Source organism: Carettochelys insculpta, chromosome 1, assembly GCF_033958435.1.
Source record: "Carettochelys insculpta isolate YL-2023 chromosome 1, ASM3395843v1, whole genome shotgun sequence".
Classification (NCBI taxonomy): Eukaryota; Metazoa; Chordata; order Testudines; family Carettochelyidae; genus Carettochelys; species Carettochelys insculpta.
This window is the reverse complement of record NC_134137.1, coordinates 373,587,773-373,610,111: the sequence shown is the minus strand read 5'-3', so window position 1 is coordinate 373,610,111 and position 22,339 is coordinate 373,587,773. Positions and strand designations below refer to the sequence as shown.

Here is a 22,339-nt window from a genome sequence, read left to right as displayed (position 1 = left end):
GTTGGCATTGACCCTTGTACTCCTCGCAAGACAGGAGGAGTAAGGGAGATCGATGGGAGAAAATCTCCCATCGACCTTATTCAGTGAGAAACACCCCGGTGAGTTGATTGCAGATGCATCTATTCTAGCTGGGCAATTGCCATAGCTAAAATTGCAATGAAGGGTCCTGTGACACCTTATAGACTAACAGAAAAGTTTTGAGCATGAGCTTTCATGAGCACAGACTCACTTCAACAGCAGTCTGTGCTCACGAAAGCTCATGCTCAAAACTTTTCTGTTAGTCTATAAGGTGCCACAGGATTCTTCGTTGCTGTTACAGATCCAGACTAACACTGCTACCCCTCTGATACTTGATAGCTAGAATTGTGTACAGTAAACCCTGGATTTTACGGACCCCGATTTAGCAGACTTCAGGAACAGCGGACAACCCCATTGTCCCTGAAGTCCATTGGAGTCTGTGAAATCCTAAATTCCCCCTGCTCCTCTCACCCAAAAAAAAGTTAAGGGACTTACCTCTGCCACAGCCTGGAGGAGGGAACCCCTGGTTGAAGGAGCTCATGGCCATGCCAGCAGATCCTCCAGGGAGCACGGTGGCCCCTTCAACCACGCGTGGCTAGGCTCCTGCAGCCACATGACAAGGTGCCTGCAGCCACTCATGGTGGGGTCCCCGCCACAGTCTGGCAGCTGCAGCCACGTGAAAGGCTCTGGTGGTTCCAGCTCCAGAGGCTGAAGTCTGGTGAGTCCCTGAGCTTTTTTTTTTTTTTTTTCTTTTGGAGGCGGGATGGGGAAGCGGGGGCTGGGGCTCAGGGAACCTGGTGGGGCTGGGTGGAGAGTACAGCCTTGTATTTGACAGACATTCTGGCTTAACGAACACTCCTCCCCACCATGAGTCCATTACATCGAGGGTTCACCATGTCTGCATTCGACTTACTTTCCCCAGCGTAGACACAGCCTTAGCTTTGGCTGTGGGCTCACTGGGTGAAATCGGACTGACTGTGACTCCAGGAACAGAGTGGCTGGCTGCAAGCTCCATTAGGATGGGGAGCTTGGTCATGGAGTCGGCTTGCTAAGCACTGGCCTTTCCTCTCTGCAGGACCGTGGCTACACTCAGGAATGACCCTGACTAAGGCCAAGATTTTGACGGGTGTTTTTAGTAAAAATCCTGGGCAGGTCCTGGGCAACGATCAGAAATTCACAGAGGCTCATCACCAGTGTTCCCGGAGAGCTGTGTGCTTGAGAGAAATTCAAAAGTCACCCCGCTGATTTTAGCTCGGTTGTCTCCTTCTCCTGGTGGTGAACATCCACACGTGCCTCAGTGCCTGTAACATTTATTCTGCACGTGGATGGGAAAGATTAGAGGAAACCTTGCCCAGGACCTGTCCCTGACTTTTAGTAAAAATATCCCTAACAATATGGGGAGGGAGAAGGGTTCTGTATCCAACACATCTGGGATTTCTGGTTCCTTGCTGTGGCCTGCAGCGTCCGGGGGCTCCTGAGATCCCTCTGACACACATGGTGGCTTGGCGCCTGAAGGGTCCTTCTGCCATCCCTGGAGGCCACCAGCTGACAGCTCCAGCCCATTTCCCACCCACCACCTCTCCCTCGCCCCCAGGACTGAGGTAGAAAATGTCACAGGCATCCCCAGAAGTCTCCATGACATAATCATAACATCAGTCTTGGGGTTTGATGGGCCAAGCCCCAAGCCACATGGGAGTTCCCATCATCAAACCACCCTACAACTCCTAACCATTGGCATCTCTGCTGGGAAAGGCCCCAGGTCAGCAGTCAGCAAGAGGTGGTTGCGGGCTGAGTTTGAGACACCCTTTGAACGGTTAGCAGCTCAATAGAGGACAGGCTTGTATAGGCATCCTGCCTCCCTATGTATGTGTTATTTGTTTGTATTTCACCAGTTCTGCGGGGCCCCTGCTGAGTCTGGGGCCCACTGTACAGACATGCAGTGGGAGACAATCACTGCTTCAAACAGCTCTTAATTGATATAGATAAGACAAACATAGGGTGGGCAGGGAAAGAGAGAAAGAGTGCCTTGTCCGAGATCAAGCAGAGCAGAGACAGGTCCAGACCTGCTGCTTCTACCTCCACTCCCTGATCCTGCAAAAGGAGATGCCAGCTTTTCAATAGTCATTCCTGTCACGTAGTAAACCATGCTGGGCCAGGGAGCTGGAAGAGTTGGCGAGGTGACGCCCCTACAAGGAGGCAGCTGCATTCATTGGGAGCCAAAGATCAGGGCGTATCTGGGAGACAAATGCAGGGTGTGCTCGCTTTGACAGAGAACTAAGGGCAGAAGAGGGTCCTGTGCCCAGTGCACTGGGGCACACAGTGATTGACACCTCATGCAGTCCTGGGTTTTTTGTGCACCCAGTGTGGGGGGAAGGAAATAGCTCTTGAGCCTTCACTCTGCATGCATCCATGCTTGCTGGTTTCAGGGGGAAATTTCAGGAGTCTGAGAACCTTGTGTCAATAACCCCAGTGAGCGTCAGTAATCAGCTACCGGTAAAGTGAAATAGGAGCACTGAGGGAGAATTCCCCATGTCACCAAGAAAATCATCTAGGTCAGCAATAGCTGGCAAAGGAATGACATCCGTGGAGGGTCTGAACGCAAGGACACACTTGTCTTAAGCCTCTGCCACGTTCAGTGAAATTTGTGCCTCAGTTTTCCCATCTGTAAAGATGGATAGGTAACATCACCATCTCCAAAGATGTGTTGTGAATAGAGCTAGGTAGTGTTTTGAGGACAAACCTTTTTTCAGCACAAAATGCAGATTCAGCAATACCAGATTATGTTGTGAATTCCTGTCAGATTAGCTGAATCACTGGGGGTGGGAGGGGATCCCAGGAAATCACAATTCTTCTTTTTGCATTTTCGAAACAGAACACATTTATGTTTTTAGTCAAAACAACTTTGCATTTGGAATTTTCTTCTATTTTGGTTACAGTTTTTTTTGACTTTTCAATTCACTGAACAGTTCAATAAATGTTGGTTTGGGATTAACACACACAAATATTTGTTTAACCTCCAACTTCTTGACTTGGCAGTGAACCAAAAAAAAATCTGGTATTTGTGTAGCTCTAGTTATTGAAGCTAGTTAGTTACAATATGGAAAATACTTCCACATCCTCATAATAAGACGCAATACCAAAAACCAAGGCTGAGTTTTAATCCTTGGCCTTTGTATTGGAGAGGGACCAAAGTTAGTACTTCAACTCCAATGTTCCTTGAGGCAGAGGAAGGAGGGGGGGTGCTCATTTTGAATTCGAGATTTAAACATTCTGCATCTGTTGCTGTTGTTTATTGTCTGTTGTTTATTTGTACTATGATGACATCTAGGGCCCCCACGAAGATCCCCATTGCCTGAGGTACTGTGCATACACCCAGAGACGGCCCCTGCCCCAAAGAGGCACAATCCAAATAAATAAGACAGATAATAGGTGGGATAGAAACTGAATGATTTCCCCCATTTTACAGATGCAGAATCAAGACTGAGACTAAGTGACTAGCTAAAGGTCCACAGGGAGTCGTTGGCAGAGTTTGGAACAGAGCTTATGTCTCCTTATTCCCCCATCAGTGCCTTGACCACTAGAACATTCTTTCTCCAGGTTTTGATGCAATAAAAAGGCTGGGAGGTTCTTGTTCTTGGGGCTACAATCTCACACGTGCAGCTCTGCCTAACCTAGGACTGTAGCAATGGGGTGTCCACTCTTTATTCCTCCAGTGCATTATTGGATATAACGGAGCATAGCTGTTATTTGGCCTACATTTCCCTATGTTCATTTTCCACCCATCACTCGTAGCTTTACCCCTCTGCCGTCTGTCCAGGCTCCCCCTCCTTCTGTACCCCCTAAGAATCTCTCTCCTTTGCTGTCCCCACAGTGCACCTGTACAAGTGTGGGGCCATGCGGGACAGCTGCGGGCTGTGCCTGAAGGCCGACCCGGACTTCGAGTGCGGCTGGTGCGAGGGACAGAGCCAGTGTACGCTGAAACAGCACTGCCCCAGCCACGAGAGCCAGTGGCTGGAACTGTCCGGGACCAAGGGCAAATGCACCAATCCCCGGATCACTGACGTAAGTCCTTCTCTGCACCCTGGTTGGCTTCTGAACGTCAAGTCGGCAGCTCAGAGAGCCCTGGGCTCTTATGCCAGCTGAGTTCTCGGCTTTGTCTTGGCTCAGTGCCGGAACGGCACCAGGGCTGAGCTCTGTCCTGCAGAGCCCCTGCCGCCTCTTATGATGGGAGGTCAGATTCAACGTGTGTCACATAAGAACCCCTGGTTCTTTCCATGACGCCAGCCCAGGCTGCATGATTCCTCCGCTCCAATCTGGCACTGGCTGCTGAGTTCCAGCACTGATCTATCCCCGGCATCCTGCCAGCTCCGCAGTCCCTGGAGCGCTTTGTGGGTGAGGAGTGAAGTGAGAGTGCAGATTGCCGCTAATGCCACCCACCACACAGCCAGAGCCACTGCTGAGATTACGCTGAGATCTAGGGCCCAGCTGGTGTAAACTGGCAGGTCTCCATTGACTTCAACTGAGTGACACCTACTTGCACCAGCTGAGGATTTGGCCCTGAGTGTGTAGGAGGGAAGCCCCCTCAGAGGCAGCAGGGCCCTGGAGAACACTGGACTTCCCACAGGCAAGACCAAAAGTGAGGAGGATGGTTACAGAACTGGACAGTTTGAGGCCCGATGGGTGGGAGAATTTTAGAGCAGGTGAGACAGACCCATGCCAGGGATACTGTAGCTAATATGCAGGGGGCTACACTATGGCAGTGGTTCCCAACCTTGCCAGTAACACGGCACACTTCTGTGAGTCAACGAATTCAACAGCACTGCCGCTCTTTTCAGCTGAATCAGTTGCTGCTAAATGCCACACTTACATTTATTGTGGTTACAGTCTTACTAGGGAGGTTTGTGACATAACAGTGCTCATAATAAGCTAGGGAAGTCTCAAATGCATTCATGTTTCAGATCCACCCAGAATACACTGTCTTAGAGAGCGAGCACACACACATCTTCAAAATCTGCTCAGCACCATGCTGGGGTGTTGGATGAACAAGTAACCACAGAAAGTAGCTCCCCTCCCCGCCAGGATGCAGCATTTAAACGATGGCCCAGCTCCAGCCAGCCCTCGCCCTCCTTCCCGCCACATCAGGCAGTGAAGGTGGGTTCCCAGCCCACTTGTTCAGGACAGGAAGCAGCATTTCAGCTGCCAGCCTGTGCAAATGGAGTCCTGCCGGGTCAGCATTTCCCCTTACGGTGTCTCTGCAAAGAGCCCCCATCATGGGGGAACTGATGAGCCCCATAGCAGCTGAGGCTCAGGCAGGCTTGCTGCTGGAGCAAGGTCAGGTTGTCAGTTCTCTTCCCCTTCCAACCCTGCGCCACAGCGAGGGGAAATTGGTGAAATTTCATGGCATACACACACAGATACACGTCTCATAGAGCTGAAAGGGACCTCAGGAGGTCATTGAGTCCAGCCCCCTGCCCTCTTGGCAGGACCAAGCATCAGCCTCCCCCACTTTTTTTTTTTTTTTAATTTATTTGCCCACATCCCTTAGTGGCCCCCTCAAGGATTGAGCTCACAACCCTGGGTTTAGCAGCCCAATTCTCAAACTACTGAGCTGTCCTTCCTCCACTTGGCAAATTCTCATGGCCCAATGGGTGAGTGCTCCGTCTCTGGAGTAGCTTAAGGGCAAGTGAGCCAGACCCATGCCTGGGATACTCTGGAAAATACTTAGTCGTGCCATGAGTGCAGGCGACTGGAGTAGGTGACTGCCCACCCTGCCCCCCAAGGTCCCTTCTCGTCCTACAAGTCTATAACCACCAGCTCACCCCACCTGACCTGCTGTGTGCCACAGGCTGCCATCACCCCTGTACCTGCAACCCTACAGCCAAAATGAGACCACAGGCCTGCAGCCCACAGAAGGCTTTGCCACAAGCAAAGAGCATAGGAAGGCCTGAGAAGCACCATCTCAATGGCAGGGAAGTGTTCAAGTGAGATCTAGGCAGGTAACCCTGCCAAGTGACCCACACTCACATGTTGCCGAGGGAAGGGGAAAGTCCCCATGCTCTGGCAGTCTGATCTGGGGCAGAATTCCCTCCTGACCCCACGTGGTGATCATGAGCCTGTGAGCAAGAACAAGCTGAGCTAAGTGAGAAAGGGGGAGGGGGGGCCACCTCAGAGCCCTGGTCCACCCCTGCCAGTGCCTCAGCTCCAGCTGTTGTCATCCCTGATGTTTCAGAGGAAGGAGATGGGGGAAGCCACCCAGATTACACTGAACAATCACAAGTCTGGTCCGAGGTCTGCTGCGCCAGTCCCTGTCAACGGGAGAAAAGGCTGTTGTCAGGGGGCAATGTGTCCTCCAAGGGACGGGGAACCCCACAAGAAGATGCTTTTCTGTGCAGTTTCCTACCATCTGCGTTGTTCACGAAGGAGCTGAAGGGAAAAAGAGAGAGGGGGCAATAGGAGAGATCGGGGAGGACAGGAGAAAACTAGGGGGAACCCAGAATTAGAGGCTTCTGCTTACAACTTCCACCCCCAGTGCCTGAAAATTAAAGCGGGATGGAAGTTGACAACTGTTTCCAAAGTTTTTTGGTTTTCATCAGTTCAGAGATTGTAAGGCTGTACAGGGTCGTTACAATGCTCTGCCCTGACAGACAGGGCGAGCCTCTCTCGTCCGGCATCCTCGGGACCTGACTGGTGTCAAACCAGAGAATTTGCCAAACTGGTGGAGGTCAGTATTGTCTAGCACATTACCAACACTTCCACTGCTTACTGAGCTCTTAAAAGCCATGTGGGGTAAATTGCAGCTAAAGAACAGCACAGAACACTGAGACCCAGGAGTGGTGACTGGAAACAAACTTTATGGAGCCTTAGGAAACTTGATCACACCCATGATAACTGGACATCCGGCTAACTAAAATCATGCTGGACCACATGTGTTGCCTGACCAGAGATGAGAGAGGGTATAATCATATATGGAGAAACACATCTCATAGAGCTGGAAAGGGACCTCAGGAGGTCATGGAGTCCAGTCCCCTGCCCTCTTGGCAGGGCCAAGAACCATCCTTTTTACTTTTTTTAACTCTATTTGCCCTAGTCCCTAAATGGCCCCCTCAGGGGCTGAGCTCACAACCCCAGGTGTAGCAGGGCAATGCTCAAGCCGCTGAGCTATCCCTCCCCCTAACCTATACTGCATATCATAGGCCAGAGAATTCCATCTGAAGTCCCTGCAGCAAGGCCATATCTTACAGATGACCATTCTGAGAATTCTCCCCCCACTTTTTTTTCTACCAAGCTTCTCCCTGCACCTCCCAACCCCTGCAGTTGCTGTGCTTGTGTGTCAGACAGCAAACCACCCATGCTCCACCCTTCGGTTGCACCAGGGAGGTGTATTGCTTTCTCTGATGGCATTTTCTCCAAGTCACGATAGCCCCAAAGCTCCTGCAAATCATCGCTCTATTCGCTCATGAAATATTCTGATTGCCTGGCATGCTCATAAGTAGCTCTTGGAAAGTCTTTTTCTGAGCCATTAGCATGGAAGTAATCTCAAGTGGCTGGATATATATTGCAGCTAAATGGTATGTCTGGAGCGGTCGGGGAGAGAATTCTCGTTCTGGCTGGGATCCAAGAAAACATCCACGAAGAGCAGAGAGGACGAAAATTAAAAACACACACACAACAACACAAAAGCTCCCTGGTTATTTACAGGCTCAGGCATTTATACTGCCAGTCAATGAAATTAGAGGACTATAAAATTGCTCTTGAAGAATGACAAGGGAGAACGGTAACATTAGGCCGTCGTTAGCAGCAGGTGCAAATTGTAGCACGAGGTCTCCTGGCTGGATGTATTATGGTGGTGCCCTGGCTTCTTGGCAGTTTTCAGTCCTGCTCCCGGCGCTCTCCACTCTGAAACTAACAGTTCCAGCCCTGTTTGTGTGAGCCCAGAATGGAAACAAGTGGCCAGATCTTCTCTCTTTTCTTTGAATCTAGCTTCAAGCGCTCACATGCTTTCCTTTGCATGCCTGTTGGGGAGGGAGGGCTGTAGGTTAGCTCTGTGCATACCTGGGCAGCCTGATCCAAAGCTCACTGATGTCCAAGAGAATCTTTCTATTCATTTCACTGGGCTTTGGATCAGGCCTTTTGATGGGGTAGCCTCCGAGACCTAATCCATGGTGTTCCCAAAAACTCAGCCCAACTGTGCGCTTGTCACTGAGGTTCCTTTATGGCCATACAATCAAACTCCACTTGAGTTAATGAGGCTCCTGGAGAGGGGTGGCCACAGGTCATTCCCCACACCCAAGGTTACACAGCAACCCCTCTACTTTACATACATTTGCACTCCACATTACATTCACTCTACATTGCATCATGTGTTTTGGGACTCACTTAGTTACTTGGCGGGCAGTAATCCATACATGGCAGGCTCCGTCCATATTTGACTTCATTCTTTATGCTCTTGACTTCTCTTGCCCATTGTTAGCTTACTTTTAGGAACTGGTTCCTGGGGTTTCTCCCTGCCTAGGTTTGCTTGCTCGGGCATTCTGTATTTTCGCTTACGTACAGTACAAACAGTCCATTTTCAGCTGGGTGACCTAGTAGCCTCTTTCATCTTGTCTTCCAAGAAACAAGGTTTCTCCTGTGTTTAGTTACTCATGTCAAGCCAGGCCTACATCTTTAAATGCCCAAAGTTGCACAAGTGCGAATGGACTTTTCTAAAGTGCTGTGCTGGCCTCACCATACTTCCACTGAAGCCAGCTGTTAAAACTCCCACTGACATTAGCGGGAGCAAAGTTAGATTAACGTGGAGCGCTCGTACAAAAAACAAGCAGTCCCGTAGCACCATAAAGACTAACAATTTTATTTTTTAGGTAATTTGAAAATTTTACTAGTTGATCTCAAAGGAACTCAGGAAGTTTGCATTCAGATCCAAGCTCCCCAAGCTTCAGGGGTGTTGAGTCTGAGGTTTTTTTTCTGGCCCTTCCCCAGTTTTAATGAGTGTGTGATCTGAGGGATGAGCCCTTGAAGATCTGTTGCAGGGAGAGCAAAGCCTCTTACCTTTCATGAGGATGCGGTCCCAAGAGAAGCTCTGGGAGAGGAATTCCAACACTGAACCTCTGGCTTGTTGGGTGACCTTGGGCAAGTCACTTGACTGCAAGACGAAGCACAGCACATGACTGCCATCTGGGCATATGAGTGCAGCTTGATTCTCAATAAGCTGATGGACTTCTGCTCTCAGTCTGGATGAATTTAATCCTTGGTATATCCATTGAGGTCAGCAGAGTTACACCAGAGGTGTATTTGGCCTGGAATCTTGTAGTTGAGGTTTAGTCTCCAGTTTGTTTGGAGTTTCCTTTCCTCTTTGGTCAGGACTCAGGTACCTTGAGGTATGTGCCGAGCAAATGTCTGGGTAAATGCCCTGAACGATTCCCCCTTCCCTCCTCCTCCTCTCATCTCCTCGGCTGTGTAGTAGTTTGGATGGCTCTGGTGTTAAATATTATGAGATTCTGCTTGCCTTAAAGCATTGTGACATTCCAGGGGACATAGGGAAGAGCTGGATTTGTTGTTAAAGTGGATTTAGAGCCAGGAACAAGACACTAAACTTACCTTCTAGGTGATGGGTGCTTTTTAAGCAGAAATTCTTGTCTCGTAGTTGCCAGTTCTTACAGTGCTTGGCATTCTTAGTTCTGACATCACAGTCATGTCCACAACAACAAACTTCAGTGTCATAATCATAGGGTTGGAGGAGACCTCAGGAGGTCACCAAGTCCAGCACCCTGCTCAAAGCAGGACCAACCCCAACAAAATCATCCCAGCCAGAGCTTTGTCAAGCCGGCACTTAAGTACCTCTAGGGATGGAGGTTCCACCACTTCTTTAGGTAACACATTCCAGTGCTTCCCCACCCTCCTGGTGAAATAGTTTTTCCTAATTTCCAACCTAGACCCTAATCACAGTGATGTTATGGGAATTGATTGGTTGGGAAAGAAGAACCTTTGAGTGCCATGCCTTTGGAGGAGCCAAATGAAGAGCAGAGAAATACTCCCATATGAGAAGAAAAGCTGTGTGATAGTTTCCAGCCTAACTCACTGTTCGTTAGAGCTGGTCAAATTAATTTGGTGGAACAGTTTCCCATTAAAAAGGCTGGTTCGTAGGCATTGAGATGTTTTGCAGGAACATACCATTTCCAGGAGATTTATGTAGGAAATGTTTTGAAACAATTCAACATGAAAATGGAGAATTACAAAAGAATGGCCACACTGGGTCAGACCAACAGTCCATTTAGCCCAGTGTACTGTCTTCTGACAGAGGTCAATGCCTGGTGCCCCCAGAGGGAGTGAACGGAGCAGAACAGAATGGAGGCTAGAGACACCATTCCTACCTATGCCGGCTAAAAAACATTGCTGGACCTAACCTCCATGAATGTATCTAGTTCTTTTTGAAACCTGTTAAAGTCTTGGTCTTCACAACCTCCTCTGGCCAGGAGTTCCACAGGCCGACTGTAGGAAGAAAAGCTTCCTTTGGTTAGTTTTCAACCTGCTACCCATTAATTTCATTCGATGACCCCTAGTTCTTTTCTTATGCAAACAAGTAAATAACTTTTCCTTTTTCACTTTTTCCACACCAGTCACAATTTTATACATCTCTGTCATATTTCCCTTTAGTCACCTCCTTTCTAAGATGGCAAATCTCAGTTGTTTTTATCTTTCTTCATAGAGCACCCATTCCAAACCCCTAATCATTCTTGTTGCCCTTTTTTGAACCTTTTCCAATGCCAAGATATACTTTTTGAGATGAAATGACCACATCTGTATGCAGTATTCAGATGTGGGTGTGCCAGGGATTTATATACAGGCAATAAGATATTTTCCATCTTATTCTCGATCCCTTTTTTAATGATTGCTTGCATTCTGTTTGCTTTTTTGACTGCTGAAGCACATTGCGTGGTTGTTTTCAGAGAACTATCTGCAATGACTGCAAGAATTCTCTCTTGAGTAGTTATAGCTAAATTAGTCCCCATCATTTTGTATGTATAGTTGGGATTATTTTTTCCGATGTGCATTATTTTACATTTGTCAACATTAAATTTCGTTTGCCATTTTGTTGCCCAATCACTTAGTTTTGTGAGGTCTTTTTAAAGCTCTTTACAGCCTGCTTTATTCTTAACTATCCTGAGCAGTTTAGTGTCGTCAGCAAATTTTGCCACCTCCCTGTTTACCCCTTTTTCCAGGTCATTTATTAATACAGTAAATTCTTTCATAGCCAGCAGCCTTGCGACCAGGAGTTTACCGGATATTCAAATAATCCGGATAATGGAGAGGTATTCCTAGCAATGCATACCACTAAAGAAAACCAAGGTTTGATATTAAGAACCAAACAAATGTATGCACTATACTTTATTTACCAACAACTATAGTGTTGTACACTGTACACTTACATGGTCTTTGCTGTATTTATTTGCATTTACTTTCACTATACTGCATTGATGGAAAACATAACTGAAACATAACTATGGTTAAAGTGCCAGTTATTTGAGTGTTCTGGATGATAGAATGCCGGATATGAAAGAGTTTGCTGTAGGTTGAATAGGATTGGTCCCACTACAGACCCTTGAGGAACACCACTAGTTACCTCCCTCCATTCTAACAAAACAAAAATGCAGTCAAGTAGCACTTTAAAGACTAATACAATAATTTACTAGGTGATGAGCTTTCATGGGGCACATCCACTTCTTCAAATCTGGAGATAATGCTGTACTGCTTTTTCATTTTGTTAGGATGCAGACTAACATGGCTACCTCTCTGTTACTATTCTCTCCATTCTGAAAATTTACCATTTACAGTATTCCTAACCTTTGTTTCCTGTCTTTTTAACCACTTTTCAGTCCATGAGAGGACCTTCCCTTTTATGCCATCATAACTTATTTTACTTAAGAGACTTCGGTGATGGGCCTTGTAAAAGGCTTTCTGGAAATCTAAGCACACTATATCCACTGCATACCCCTTGTCCACAAGCTTATCGACCACCTTAAAGAACTCTAGTAGATTAGTAAAGAATGATTTTCCTTTACAGAAACCATGTTGACTTTTCCCCAACAAATTATGTTCATCTACATGTCAGACAATTTTATTCTTTACTATAGTTTCAACTAATTTGCCCAATACTGATGTTATATTTACTGATCTGTAATTGCCTGCATCAACCCAAGGACTATCTCAAAAATAAAGTTCTGCACAGTCACTCCAGCATCCATTATCCCCCCTTGGGATTCCAGAGACCGGTCCACCCTCCTCAAATTAATGTCTGTTTGCACAGAAGATTCTTCAAATTTGTGGTGAACCACATGTACTACCAGTTAATGATACTCCTGTTCGGCTTGTCTTCAGCTGTTCAAAAAACGTGTGGTGATAGTGGCAGCTTTCCTGAGGGTGTTAGGAGAGCAGGTCTATTCTTATCTAGATGACTGGCTAGCCAAGGGTTTTGTTAGTGATGAGTGTTTGAGTTACCCAGACAATGTTCAAGGATCTAGGCCTTCTGATAAATGCATACTAGCCTATCCTAGCTCCGTGGTAGAGGATAGAATTCATGGGGACGTCCTTGACTCTATTCTATCGAGGTACAATTCCAGTCAAGCCAATTCTTGATAATGCACCTCAAATCTCATCCAATCGTGAGAGCCTGAAATTGTCTGAAGCTCCTAGGTCCCATGGTCTTATGCACATTTGTGCCCCAACATGCAAGACTGCACTTTGACCCCTCCGGGTGTGGCTGGCCTCAAGGTACTCAACAAGCAGATTGCATTTGGCCACTACACTTGTGGTGTCTCCACGGGTTCTTGTCTCTCTCTAAATTGCTGGTTGGATTTGCTCACGGTTGCTGTGGTCATCTTCCTACTACCGCAGACAGCACCTCTTTGTAATGCTCTTCCTCACACCACCACGCACAAGAATGCTGCTAAAAATCAAAGACAAGTTATTCTGACAACCCCAGCAGAGGCCTATCAACACTGGTTCTCCACATGCAATTCCAATCCCTCTTCTGGTGCATCGGGACCTGATTTGTCAAGACTGCAGCTGCTCCACCCAAAGCTGAGCTCTCTTCATCTAGTGGCCTGGAATCTCCATGGCTAAATCTTAGAGAGAAGGCTCACACAACCAAATTCCTTACGTCCTACCACTCAAAATGGAAGTGGTTTAGAACCACTGTTTAGAGCCCCCCTTCAGGAAGTTGAAGGCTGCTATCAAATCGCCTCTCCCCTTTCTCTTCTGCAAACTAAATAAGCCCAAATCCCTCAGCTGCTCTTCGTAGGATATGTGCTCCAGCCCCCTACTCATAGCTGATTGCTCAGTCCTTAGGGAAGTTGGACCTGCTCTTTGGGTTGTTTCCCCCCAGCGCCCGTAACTCTAGTAGTTGTTGTTATTAGCACCTTTAACATTATAAACAGACGCACACTTCATATTTTCTACTTCACATGCAAGAATGGTATCTGCACAAACACAATATACAGATTAACTGGTTATTGACATTAAAATGTTAGGGTACAAGACACGTGTTGCTCAAAGCATCTCTGAGCTATGCATGTCTCTATTCACAGCCTGCTTTCTATAAAGCAGGGGGCGGGGAGGGGCAGTTTGTCACAGTCACCACTGGGAAAACTCATTATTTCATTGCAAAGTGTCGTCTGCAGCAGCCCTATACCAGAGCTCACTGGGCCCCTTTTGGGGGCTTCTGCAGATTCCAGCTTTCTGCAACTGATCCAGAGCAGCTGCCCCCTGCTGGACAGAGCACAGTCAGATCTGCTTGAGGGTTTGTAAATGTCTCGCTCACTTACACTACCTAATGCTGCACAGAGGAGAGTTCACAGCAATAGAGCATCCGTTCCATCCCATACCCTGCCTGCATGTGTTAGCCACCAGCTGTAGCTCCGGACCCGGAGCAGTTACGGATGGCTCCCTTTGGGGCTATAACTCAAAGAGAAATCCACCCTTGCCAGCTCTCTGTGTGTGCGTTGAGCAGGGAATGTAACTCACCAGCTCCCTTCTTACAGGCAGTCGGAGCTCTTTGCATGCGGGTTCGAACTGGCCTGGCGACACACATGCAGAAGACTCCGCTAGCTGTGGGAGACGGATTGCACACAGTGTTCCCTGTAAGCTGAGCACCTCGGCAGCCATCCAGGAGAGGTTCAGGCGCTGCCCAGCCGGTTAACAGAGAACCCATCATGGGCAGCCTGTGTTTCTACCGGTGGCGCACATCCACAGATGCATGAGTGCACCTAACAGAATGTATTCCTTCCACGGAGGGACAGAAATAGAGGGAACGCTGGTTTCAAGCCTTAGCACCATCCCCCTTTGCTGTCCTTGAGTCTTTCCTCTGGGGTCCATCGCTCACTGGCCACATGAATGGGAGGCAGGGGTGCAGTTTGTGGAGGGAGTTTCTAATCTGGCAGCAGGAAGCAGTGAAGACCCACCAGGTTCTCTGCAGCTCCTGCCAGCATTTAGGATATCTTTGCCTGGAAGAGTGCGATGCAGAGATGTAGCTGGCAGCGTGGCTTTCCAGCTGGCAGTGCTAATAGCAAATGGGTGAGAACGTTTACCAGGAAATTCCCATAATTTCATGGTGGAGTGCTCCTTGCCAGTGCTGGCAGATGGCCTGCATGGAGCCTTTGGCGCCACCGGGAGAAGCCTGCTTCCTTCATCGTCTCCTCTGGCAAACCATTTAGGCCCCATAACTGAGAGACAGGGCAGAATTCAGGTAATTTCATAGACTCATGGAACACGAGAAATGGAAGCCACCTCAAGAGCTCATCGAGTCCAGTCCCCTGTCCTCAGGGCAGGACCAAACACCGTCTAGACCATCCCCAATAAGTGTCTGTCTAACCTGCTCTTAGAGGTCTCCAGGGATGGAGATTCCACAGCCTCCTGAGGCAACTTGTTCCCATGTTTACCCACCCTGACAGTTTGGGAGTTTTTCCTAATGTCCAACCTAAATCCCCCTTGCTGCAGTGGAAGCCCATTGACTCTTGTCCTATCCAATTTGTGGTTGGCTCCTGGCCCCTTTGGCTTCAGTGGAACCTGGGTTTGCCCTTTCATGTCCAGACAAAACCGAAGGGTTAGCCTGGCTCCAGCAGTGCATGTGGACAAGTGGGCAAATGCTTGGCACCTGCCCACACTCACATGCTGGGGGGTCAGGTACAATATGCTACCCTGAGTGCAAGGGACTCCCCGCCTTCTGCAGGGGTAAGCTCTCCCAAGGGGAGAAAGCAGCACAGGGTGGGCTTCAGACACATGCAGACTAGTTGGGGGTGGGGAGTGCAAATTGTGGCCTCCATGCCAGCCACACTGAATGCTGGGCCAGCAGGGAGATAACAGAACCCATGAATCCGTTGGCTCAGCAGTCTTGCCCAGCAGATACTGAGGTTGGTGGTGGTCTTTTTCCCAGCCCAGGCTTTGAACAGGTCCAGATTGTGGGTTCAGAAGGAAAATTCCATCCCACCAGTCTCCATGAGTGCTAGGCTGGGGGCAGGAGGGGAGGATCCCACCTCTACTGAGCAGAAGTACTTGCACTCAAGGAGCACGTGTTTTCCCCACCTCCCGCTGCTGCAGCTCTCAGATGGCGTCCTTTGAAATTCCATTGGAGGTATATTTTGCCACATGGCAGCTGCTGCTGTCTAGCAGCCATCACTTCCAGAGCCTTGGAGCAGCTTTTTCTGGTAGGCGTCTTCTCAGCAGGAAGTGAGCAACTAGATTGTCACTTAGGAGCCAATCCAAAACTCCTTGAAGTCTTTCAATGGGAGTCCATGTCCTGACCGCAATAGGCCTTGGATCAGGCTTGGAGTGTATCAGAGAGATTGGCTGGACCTCTCTGCCTCGGCTTCCTGTCCTTTCCCTGCTCCCTCTCCTTTCCCACCACTTACCACTGGTGAACTTTTACAACTGATGGACATTTAGGAAACCCAGAGATTGACCTCCCCCTACAAGGAGATACCCCAGTTCCGAGGTATCCCTTGAGAGGCAGCGTGCAGAGCTGGCATGGCGCGGTGTTACGCACATAGCAGGGGTGTCAAGATGTATCACACAGGGTGGAATTTTGGAGTTCATGTGTTTGGGGTGAGAAGCAATCGCAATGGCTCGGTGGTATCTGTAAGGGAGCTGTGCACACTGACGTGACCCTGCAGTAGCCTAGGCGATGCTGCTACAACTCCTGCTGGAAATCTGTGCTGTGCAAATGTGTTTCTCTGTTTGCTCTTCCCTTTTTCCTTAAGATTGTCCCAGTGACCGGCCCTCGGGAAGGAGGAACCAAGGTGACAATCCGGGGAGAGAATCTGGGACTGGAGTTCCGGGACATTGCTTCTCACGTCAAAGTGGCTGGAGTGGAGTGCAAACCGCTGGCGGAAGAATACATCCCCGCAGAGCAGTAAGTTGGCCAGGAACTGGCCTGTGAAACCATGTACCCCCTAGTAGTCTCTTCTGCCCCCCTGAGCTCCACCAGAGAAGTCAGAGCCCCCCAGGAAAGCCCAAGAAGCCAATCATTGAGGACTTTCTTTGTGCGGAGCTCCCTTGCCCCCGTAGTTTTTTCTGAGTAAGGGCTTGTGGATTATTCCCTTCTCCTGGGAACTTTGCCCCACTGTGGTTGACAGCCACCAATGCTGGGCAGAAGAGAGCTGGGCTTAAGGGCCCGTCTTCAGGTCAGAAGGACGAAGAGCTCTGCTGTGACAATGAGTGGGAGTCCCAGAGCTGATGGGGGTTTGGAACCCACAGTCCGGCCTATGGTGAGTGCTGCTGCTGGGCTGCGCTAGCAAAGTGGCTGTAAGGGGAGAGGGGAGAGACCAACTAGCCAGCTCCTCAGTGGGTGTGGCCGTCCAAGTTCTGTGGAGCCAGTGAAGCTAGGCTGATGTACACCTGCTGGGGATCTGGCCACATGGCCTGGAGACACACCCGATGAATGAACACCGTCCCCAGGGCTCCGTCAGGTCCGGTGTTGGCAAGCTGCAGGGAGCGAGCAGGGTCTGTCCTCCAGACGACAGGCTCTGCGCCAGTGTGGACTGACCCCAACCCCTGCTCTCCCCTTTGCGCTTTCCATGCAGGATCGTGTGTGAGATGGGAGAGGCCCAGCTCAGCCAGTACGTCGGATTCGTGAATATCTGCGTGGCCGAGTGTAAGCCTGAGTTCACAGCCCAATCGTCCCAGCTCTACTACTTTGTGGTAAGCCCCTCCACAGAGCACCCCCTAGGGTCAGAAGGAAGTAAGGTCCCATCCAGCTGCCATTTAGGCCAGTTGTAATCCGTCCATTGGCATGAATGGGAATGGAGTCCGCCTGTCCTTTTCTCTCACCTCCTCCTCTGCTATTCCCTCCCCCCACCCCTACATCCCTACGCCAAGGCCCACATGCAGCAGGCAGGAACATTCCTTCCTGGCAGAAGTCCACGTGCCGTGGGCTGGTGTTCCTACAGGATGCAACGGCTGTAGCAAGTGGTGCCTGGTGCCTTCCAAGTGCATTGGGGGACCAGGGCTGTGATTTGGAGGGTGAGCCAGAAATCCAAATGGTGAGATACATTGAACTGGAGAACCAGCTAAGGACATCCCATCTCTGCAGCCATGGAGGATATACTGGGGAGCCAAGAGGGAATGGGCTAGGATTGTCCCCGGCACAGAACTCAGTGTGTGATCTAGGCAGCTGTCATCCTCTGGAGCTTTTATGTCCCTCTTCTCATTGCTGCTCTGGTATTCTGGCGCCAAGCACCTGGGGAGGATGGTGGTGGGGAGGGAATAGATGAACAGCTACAGCTTGAAACACAAGAGCCTTGCTCGGGAGACTGCCTTGGGGCAGTGTGAGTTTCCTCCACCGACCACCAAACCCTTGGCAGAGCTAGTGGTTGGGCCTGAGGGGTGATGGGGAGGGGAAGAGCTGGCCCAGCACTTCTGGCTGGAGGAGCAAAGTGCAGGGAGATGGCCCAGCTCTCCCAGGCTCGAGGAGCACTTGGAGGAGAGTTGGCCCAACTCTCTGTGGCCAAGAGGGGATACACGCCTGGCTCTCCTGGGCAGAAGAGCTGTGACCAGGTCCCAGGGGAACCGACTGAGTCCCCCACTCAGAGTGAACTGCAAAGCATGGGGCAGACAGTCCCCCAAACTAGTCCAATAGTGACTAGTCCAATAGTTAGATTTAGCAAGACAGCACGAAACAGTTGAGAAACGTGGTCCTAAGGCAATCTAAGGTTTTGAAACAAGTGCCATTAAATCTGTCCAGATCACTGTACCTTGTCAGGACTCAGATTGTTTTGCATCCAACAAATTACACCTCACTTAGAAACTACAGACTTACAAAAACATGCAAAGGAGTCGCAAACAACTACCACTGAAAACTTGCTGACTTCCTACCATCATCTTATCAAATAAATGAATCGGAGTAGAACTACTGTACTTACATTTCAGCGTAAGGCATAGGAGTCGGTAGAAACAAGTCATGGTCTGAATGACCTTTTAGATTGTACTGACTTTACTAGTGTTTTTACGTAGCATATTGTAAAACTAGGCAACTATCTAGATGAGTTGATGTACCCCCTGGAAGACCTCGATGTACCCCCAACAGCACATGTACCCTTGGTTAAGAAACACTGCCTTAAAGCGACCCAGCTTTAGGCCTCCAGCCACCTAAGTCACATGTGAGGATCACCAAAAATCTTATTCATCATATGAGAAATTTCTATCTGCCCCACAGAATTGGACACATTACCCTCTGGGTTAATGAATATTTCAGCTCTTATTCAGATACACACTTAAAAGCAATTCTTATTAACTAAACTAAAATTGATTGAAACAGAAATGAGAGAATATTGGTTAAAAATCAAAAGACATACAGACATGAGTACAGCGCTGAGATCGGAGTCATCGTTGAGAAGGTGAGCTCTGTAGCTTCAAAGAGTCCTAGGTTATAGTACAGGGCCCATATTGGGGTGAATCCAGCTTAAGGCAGGAGATCTCAGTTGAGCGACTCAGACTTCCCCTGAAGAAGCTTACGCAGCTCTGAGATAAACAGGATCAAGAGCCAGACCTTAAGGTCTTTTATGCAGACCCAGGCCTTCTCTTGTCAAGTCAGAGCACACTTGGCTCAGCTGGGCCTGAGAATCTACAGGCTGTTCTCCATATTGAGCCTGCCGGGTGGGACCAGAGAGGCTGAGGAACAGCCAGCCAGCTCCAGAATTCAGTGGCAAGAAAACAATGCAAAGGCTGACAGGCTCTTCACCGTGCTGAGAGTGCAGTGAGAGAGTGAGCGGCTGAAGGGAGCTGCTTTCATAACAGCTGGGAGCAAACTCCGCCTCCCCAGGGGTACTCTGCTAAGCCCCTTCAGGGAGGGCACAACCACCCTGGATCTCCAGCCGGCAGATGCCATCCTTAACTGCATGCTAGATGCTAGTGTGGGTCATGCCTGCTGCTCCCCAAGGAGGAGCCCTCAGCAATTTGACTGCTAATGAGCATCTCTAAGGGCAGCCTTGAGAGTCACCTCCGCAGCCTGGAGCCAGCCCTGAAAAATGAGCTGGGGAATTAATGGGAGCTGCTGCAGGGGGTAGGGAAAGGCAGTAAGCTCACCCTGCGACTGCAGCGATGCTCAGCCTGAAGGTAGAAGCTGCCCTGCAGGTGAGAGCCACAGCTGGCATGAGGCAGCCACTGCTCCCTGGTGTCCTGGGGATGAACACCCTGCACCTGATGGGTGGAATTGGAGACTGGAGAGAGAGTGGTCAGAGTCCAGGTCTGGGAGCCAGGAGCTCTTGAGATCTAGTGACCACAGATCTGACAATGCCTCTGTCCATTGTTCTGTGTGCTCAGGTGTGCCATGGGTTCTTTGCCATCCCAAATTTCTGTGACTGCGAACCTCAGGGGAAGGGGTTGAGCAGGATTTCTGCTGTCGCTACTGCAAATGACCATTCTTTGGGAGTAATCTGAAGATAGCTTTGTATTCCAATGTCCACCTGGACACAGCAGCTTTACTTGATTTGTACCCTTGTATCCCAAGTGGACCGTAGGTCATCTACAAGTCTCCTCCGCTTCACTCTATGTAGGGACAAAACTTCCAGCTGACTCCAGGAATAACCCAGCTTTTGCCTTCAGTCTCAGTCGATCTTCTCCATGTTGTCCGAGGTCTTCCTCTTTTGCGTTTTCCTGGTGGGTTCCATGTATAAGCTTGATGGACCGTGCTGGATGGGGGTTTTCTGAGAGTGTGGCTTAGCCATTCTCACTTTCTTCTGTTGATTTGAACGTCAAGTGGTTCTTGTCCTGCTCTCTTCCAAAGCTCCTCATCTGTGACCAAGTCTTGCCATTGGATGTGAAGGATGCACCTCAGGCATCTATGAATGTCTGCAGCTTGTTATCTGAAGACTTTTTAGCGCACCAGGTCTCACACTCTTCATTTTTGTTTTAAAGTGGGCAGCAAGAAGCAAACAAAAAAAGTTGTATTTCCTGTCCAGGGCCCAGTCTGCAGTAAGGTGTGGCTGAGACTGACTCTGCTCCGTTACATTGCTGTAAATTAGGAGTAATGCCACTGAAATGAACGGAATTCCCCTGATGTAAAACTGATATGAAATATGCAGTCAGTCCCATGGAGCCTTTGTCTTTGTGTTTGCAGTCAGCTCCCACCCCCTCCCTCCATCATCCTGTCAACTCACAGGCGAAAGATGGACAGGATCAGGGGATTCGCTTCAACGTGGAGCCGATTAGGGATAATGTACTTTTTTAAGCTTATCTGCTCCAAGTTACTACAAATCATTCGCAAGGTGCCCATTAGCGAGCTTAAGTACAACGGGATGTATATGTCTGGACCTGAAGTTCTTTGGTGTGCCACAGAGAGTTCCACTCCCGAAGTGCCTCACATCAGGGCCGCGGCAGATGTTTTTCCAGCTGGGGGCACATCCGGGGCACTCCTGACGCCGAGAGTCCCTGGTGAAACTCAGCTGGGGCGGGACCTCACAGTGGTTTTTATCCCTTAGCTGTTTACTAGGTGTGCGCATACTGGCTCAAGACCACTTTCAATGTTCTCACTGGGCGGAAACAAAGTTGCCCTGGTTACTGGTCTCTCTGGTTCCCACATCTAAACTCAGGTGTCAGGGAATAATATGGCTATCTCGTGTTTATGTTTCTGGGGTCCAAGGCTGTAACAGGCTGTAACACAGGATGAGAACTTGGTTGTACCACAGGAATGGAAGTTCCCACTCTTGCTCTCTGAGGCCTGCAGGGTGCTCTTTAAGTCCCCTAGGCCAGCAGACAAGTTTGTTGGTGTGTTACATGAGAAGCCCATTCTTCCATCATGCACTGCTTGTGTAATAGACCTGCCAAGGCCCCTTGCCAGGATGTTCCAGGCTGACTTGTCCCTTTGATAGAAGTTTGCGGGCACTTAACGAAGCCGGCAGATCTTGGTGGCTGTTAGATGAGATGCTGTCTTTGTTCAAAAAGGAGCAGGCTTCACCTTCAAGGGGCTACCCTGGATTTCAAAGCACCCGAGCATTGTTTTTCACTGGGATGGGCATTGGGAATGAAATGTAAATAGCCACATGCTGCTAAAGGCGTTTTGCAAACCTCTAACTCTCCCAGTGTTCCTCAGAAGCGACAGTGACGGGGACCAATCAGTACCTCGACAGAGAGTCCCCATCAGGGACTCTTTCCAAGACACTTCCCTTTAGCTTCTTAGCTCTCCTATTCTTTCAGTTACTGTTCGATTTTGATCATCCATGTCCATTTGTGAAAGCTTCTTGCTCTTGCTGTTGACTTCTTGGCTGTCCATCCATGCCCAAGTCTAGCATCAGCAGGGTTTTCTGTGCTGAATACCTCTAGACCATTGTGCTAGATAGTACAGACAGCTGCTCTCAAGTCCATCCATCTTGTGCTCTTTCCAGTGTTCATCCCTCCCTCATTGGCAAGTCATATTCATCGTTCCAATTAATCCAAATCAGTACTTTTCCTAGCGGGGTGGTTGCATTACATACATATCACAGCATGCCTTGCAAGGCTTCAGAGGGATTTGACATGCTAGCATCAGGGTAGCTGCTGCAAGGACAGAGAGACAGCTCAGCGATTAAGCCGGGGAGCTTCCACTTGAGCAGGAAGGGGAAGGATGACTGCAGATCAGGTATGGTGGTGGCAGGCAGAGAAGAGATGCTCAGTGTAGGACACACTGGGTGGCTGAATCAGTGAGTACAGGTTGTGCCAATGGCAAGGGTGGGAAAGCCGGGGGCCAGAAGAAGGGAAGAGAGGATGAAAGCACTAGGGAAGGGTTCACTCTGTTAATGGTAAAAAAAAAGTCTGAAGTCTGGTTTTTAGTTCAGTTTTTATGAGGGCAGCAGTGAATGAT

The 22,339-nt window shown here is 49.2% G+C and overlaps 1 protein-coding gene across 2 annotated transcripts in view; it reads left to right on the top strand.

Annotated features, from left to right (window-relative positions):
• Positions 1-22,339, top strand: part of PLXNA4 (plexin A4) — a 685,503-nt gene that overhangs the window by 550,562 nt on the left and 112,602 nt on the right. For both annotated transcript variants that reach the window (XM_074975729.1, XM_074975721.1), the window contains 3 exons: positions 3,890-4,080; positions 16,266-16,417; positions 17,088-17,205. In XM_074975729.1, coding sequence (XP_074831830.1) covers positions 3,890-4,080; positions 16,266-16,417; positions 17,088-17,205 — 461 coding nt within the window. The remainder of the gene's footprint in view (positions 1-3,889; positions 4,081-16,265; positions 16,418-17,087; positions 17,206-22,339) is intronic.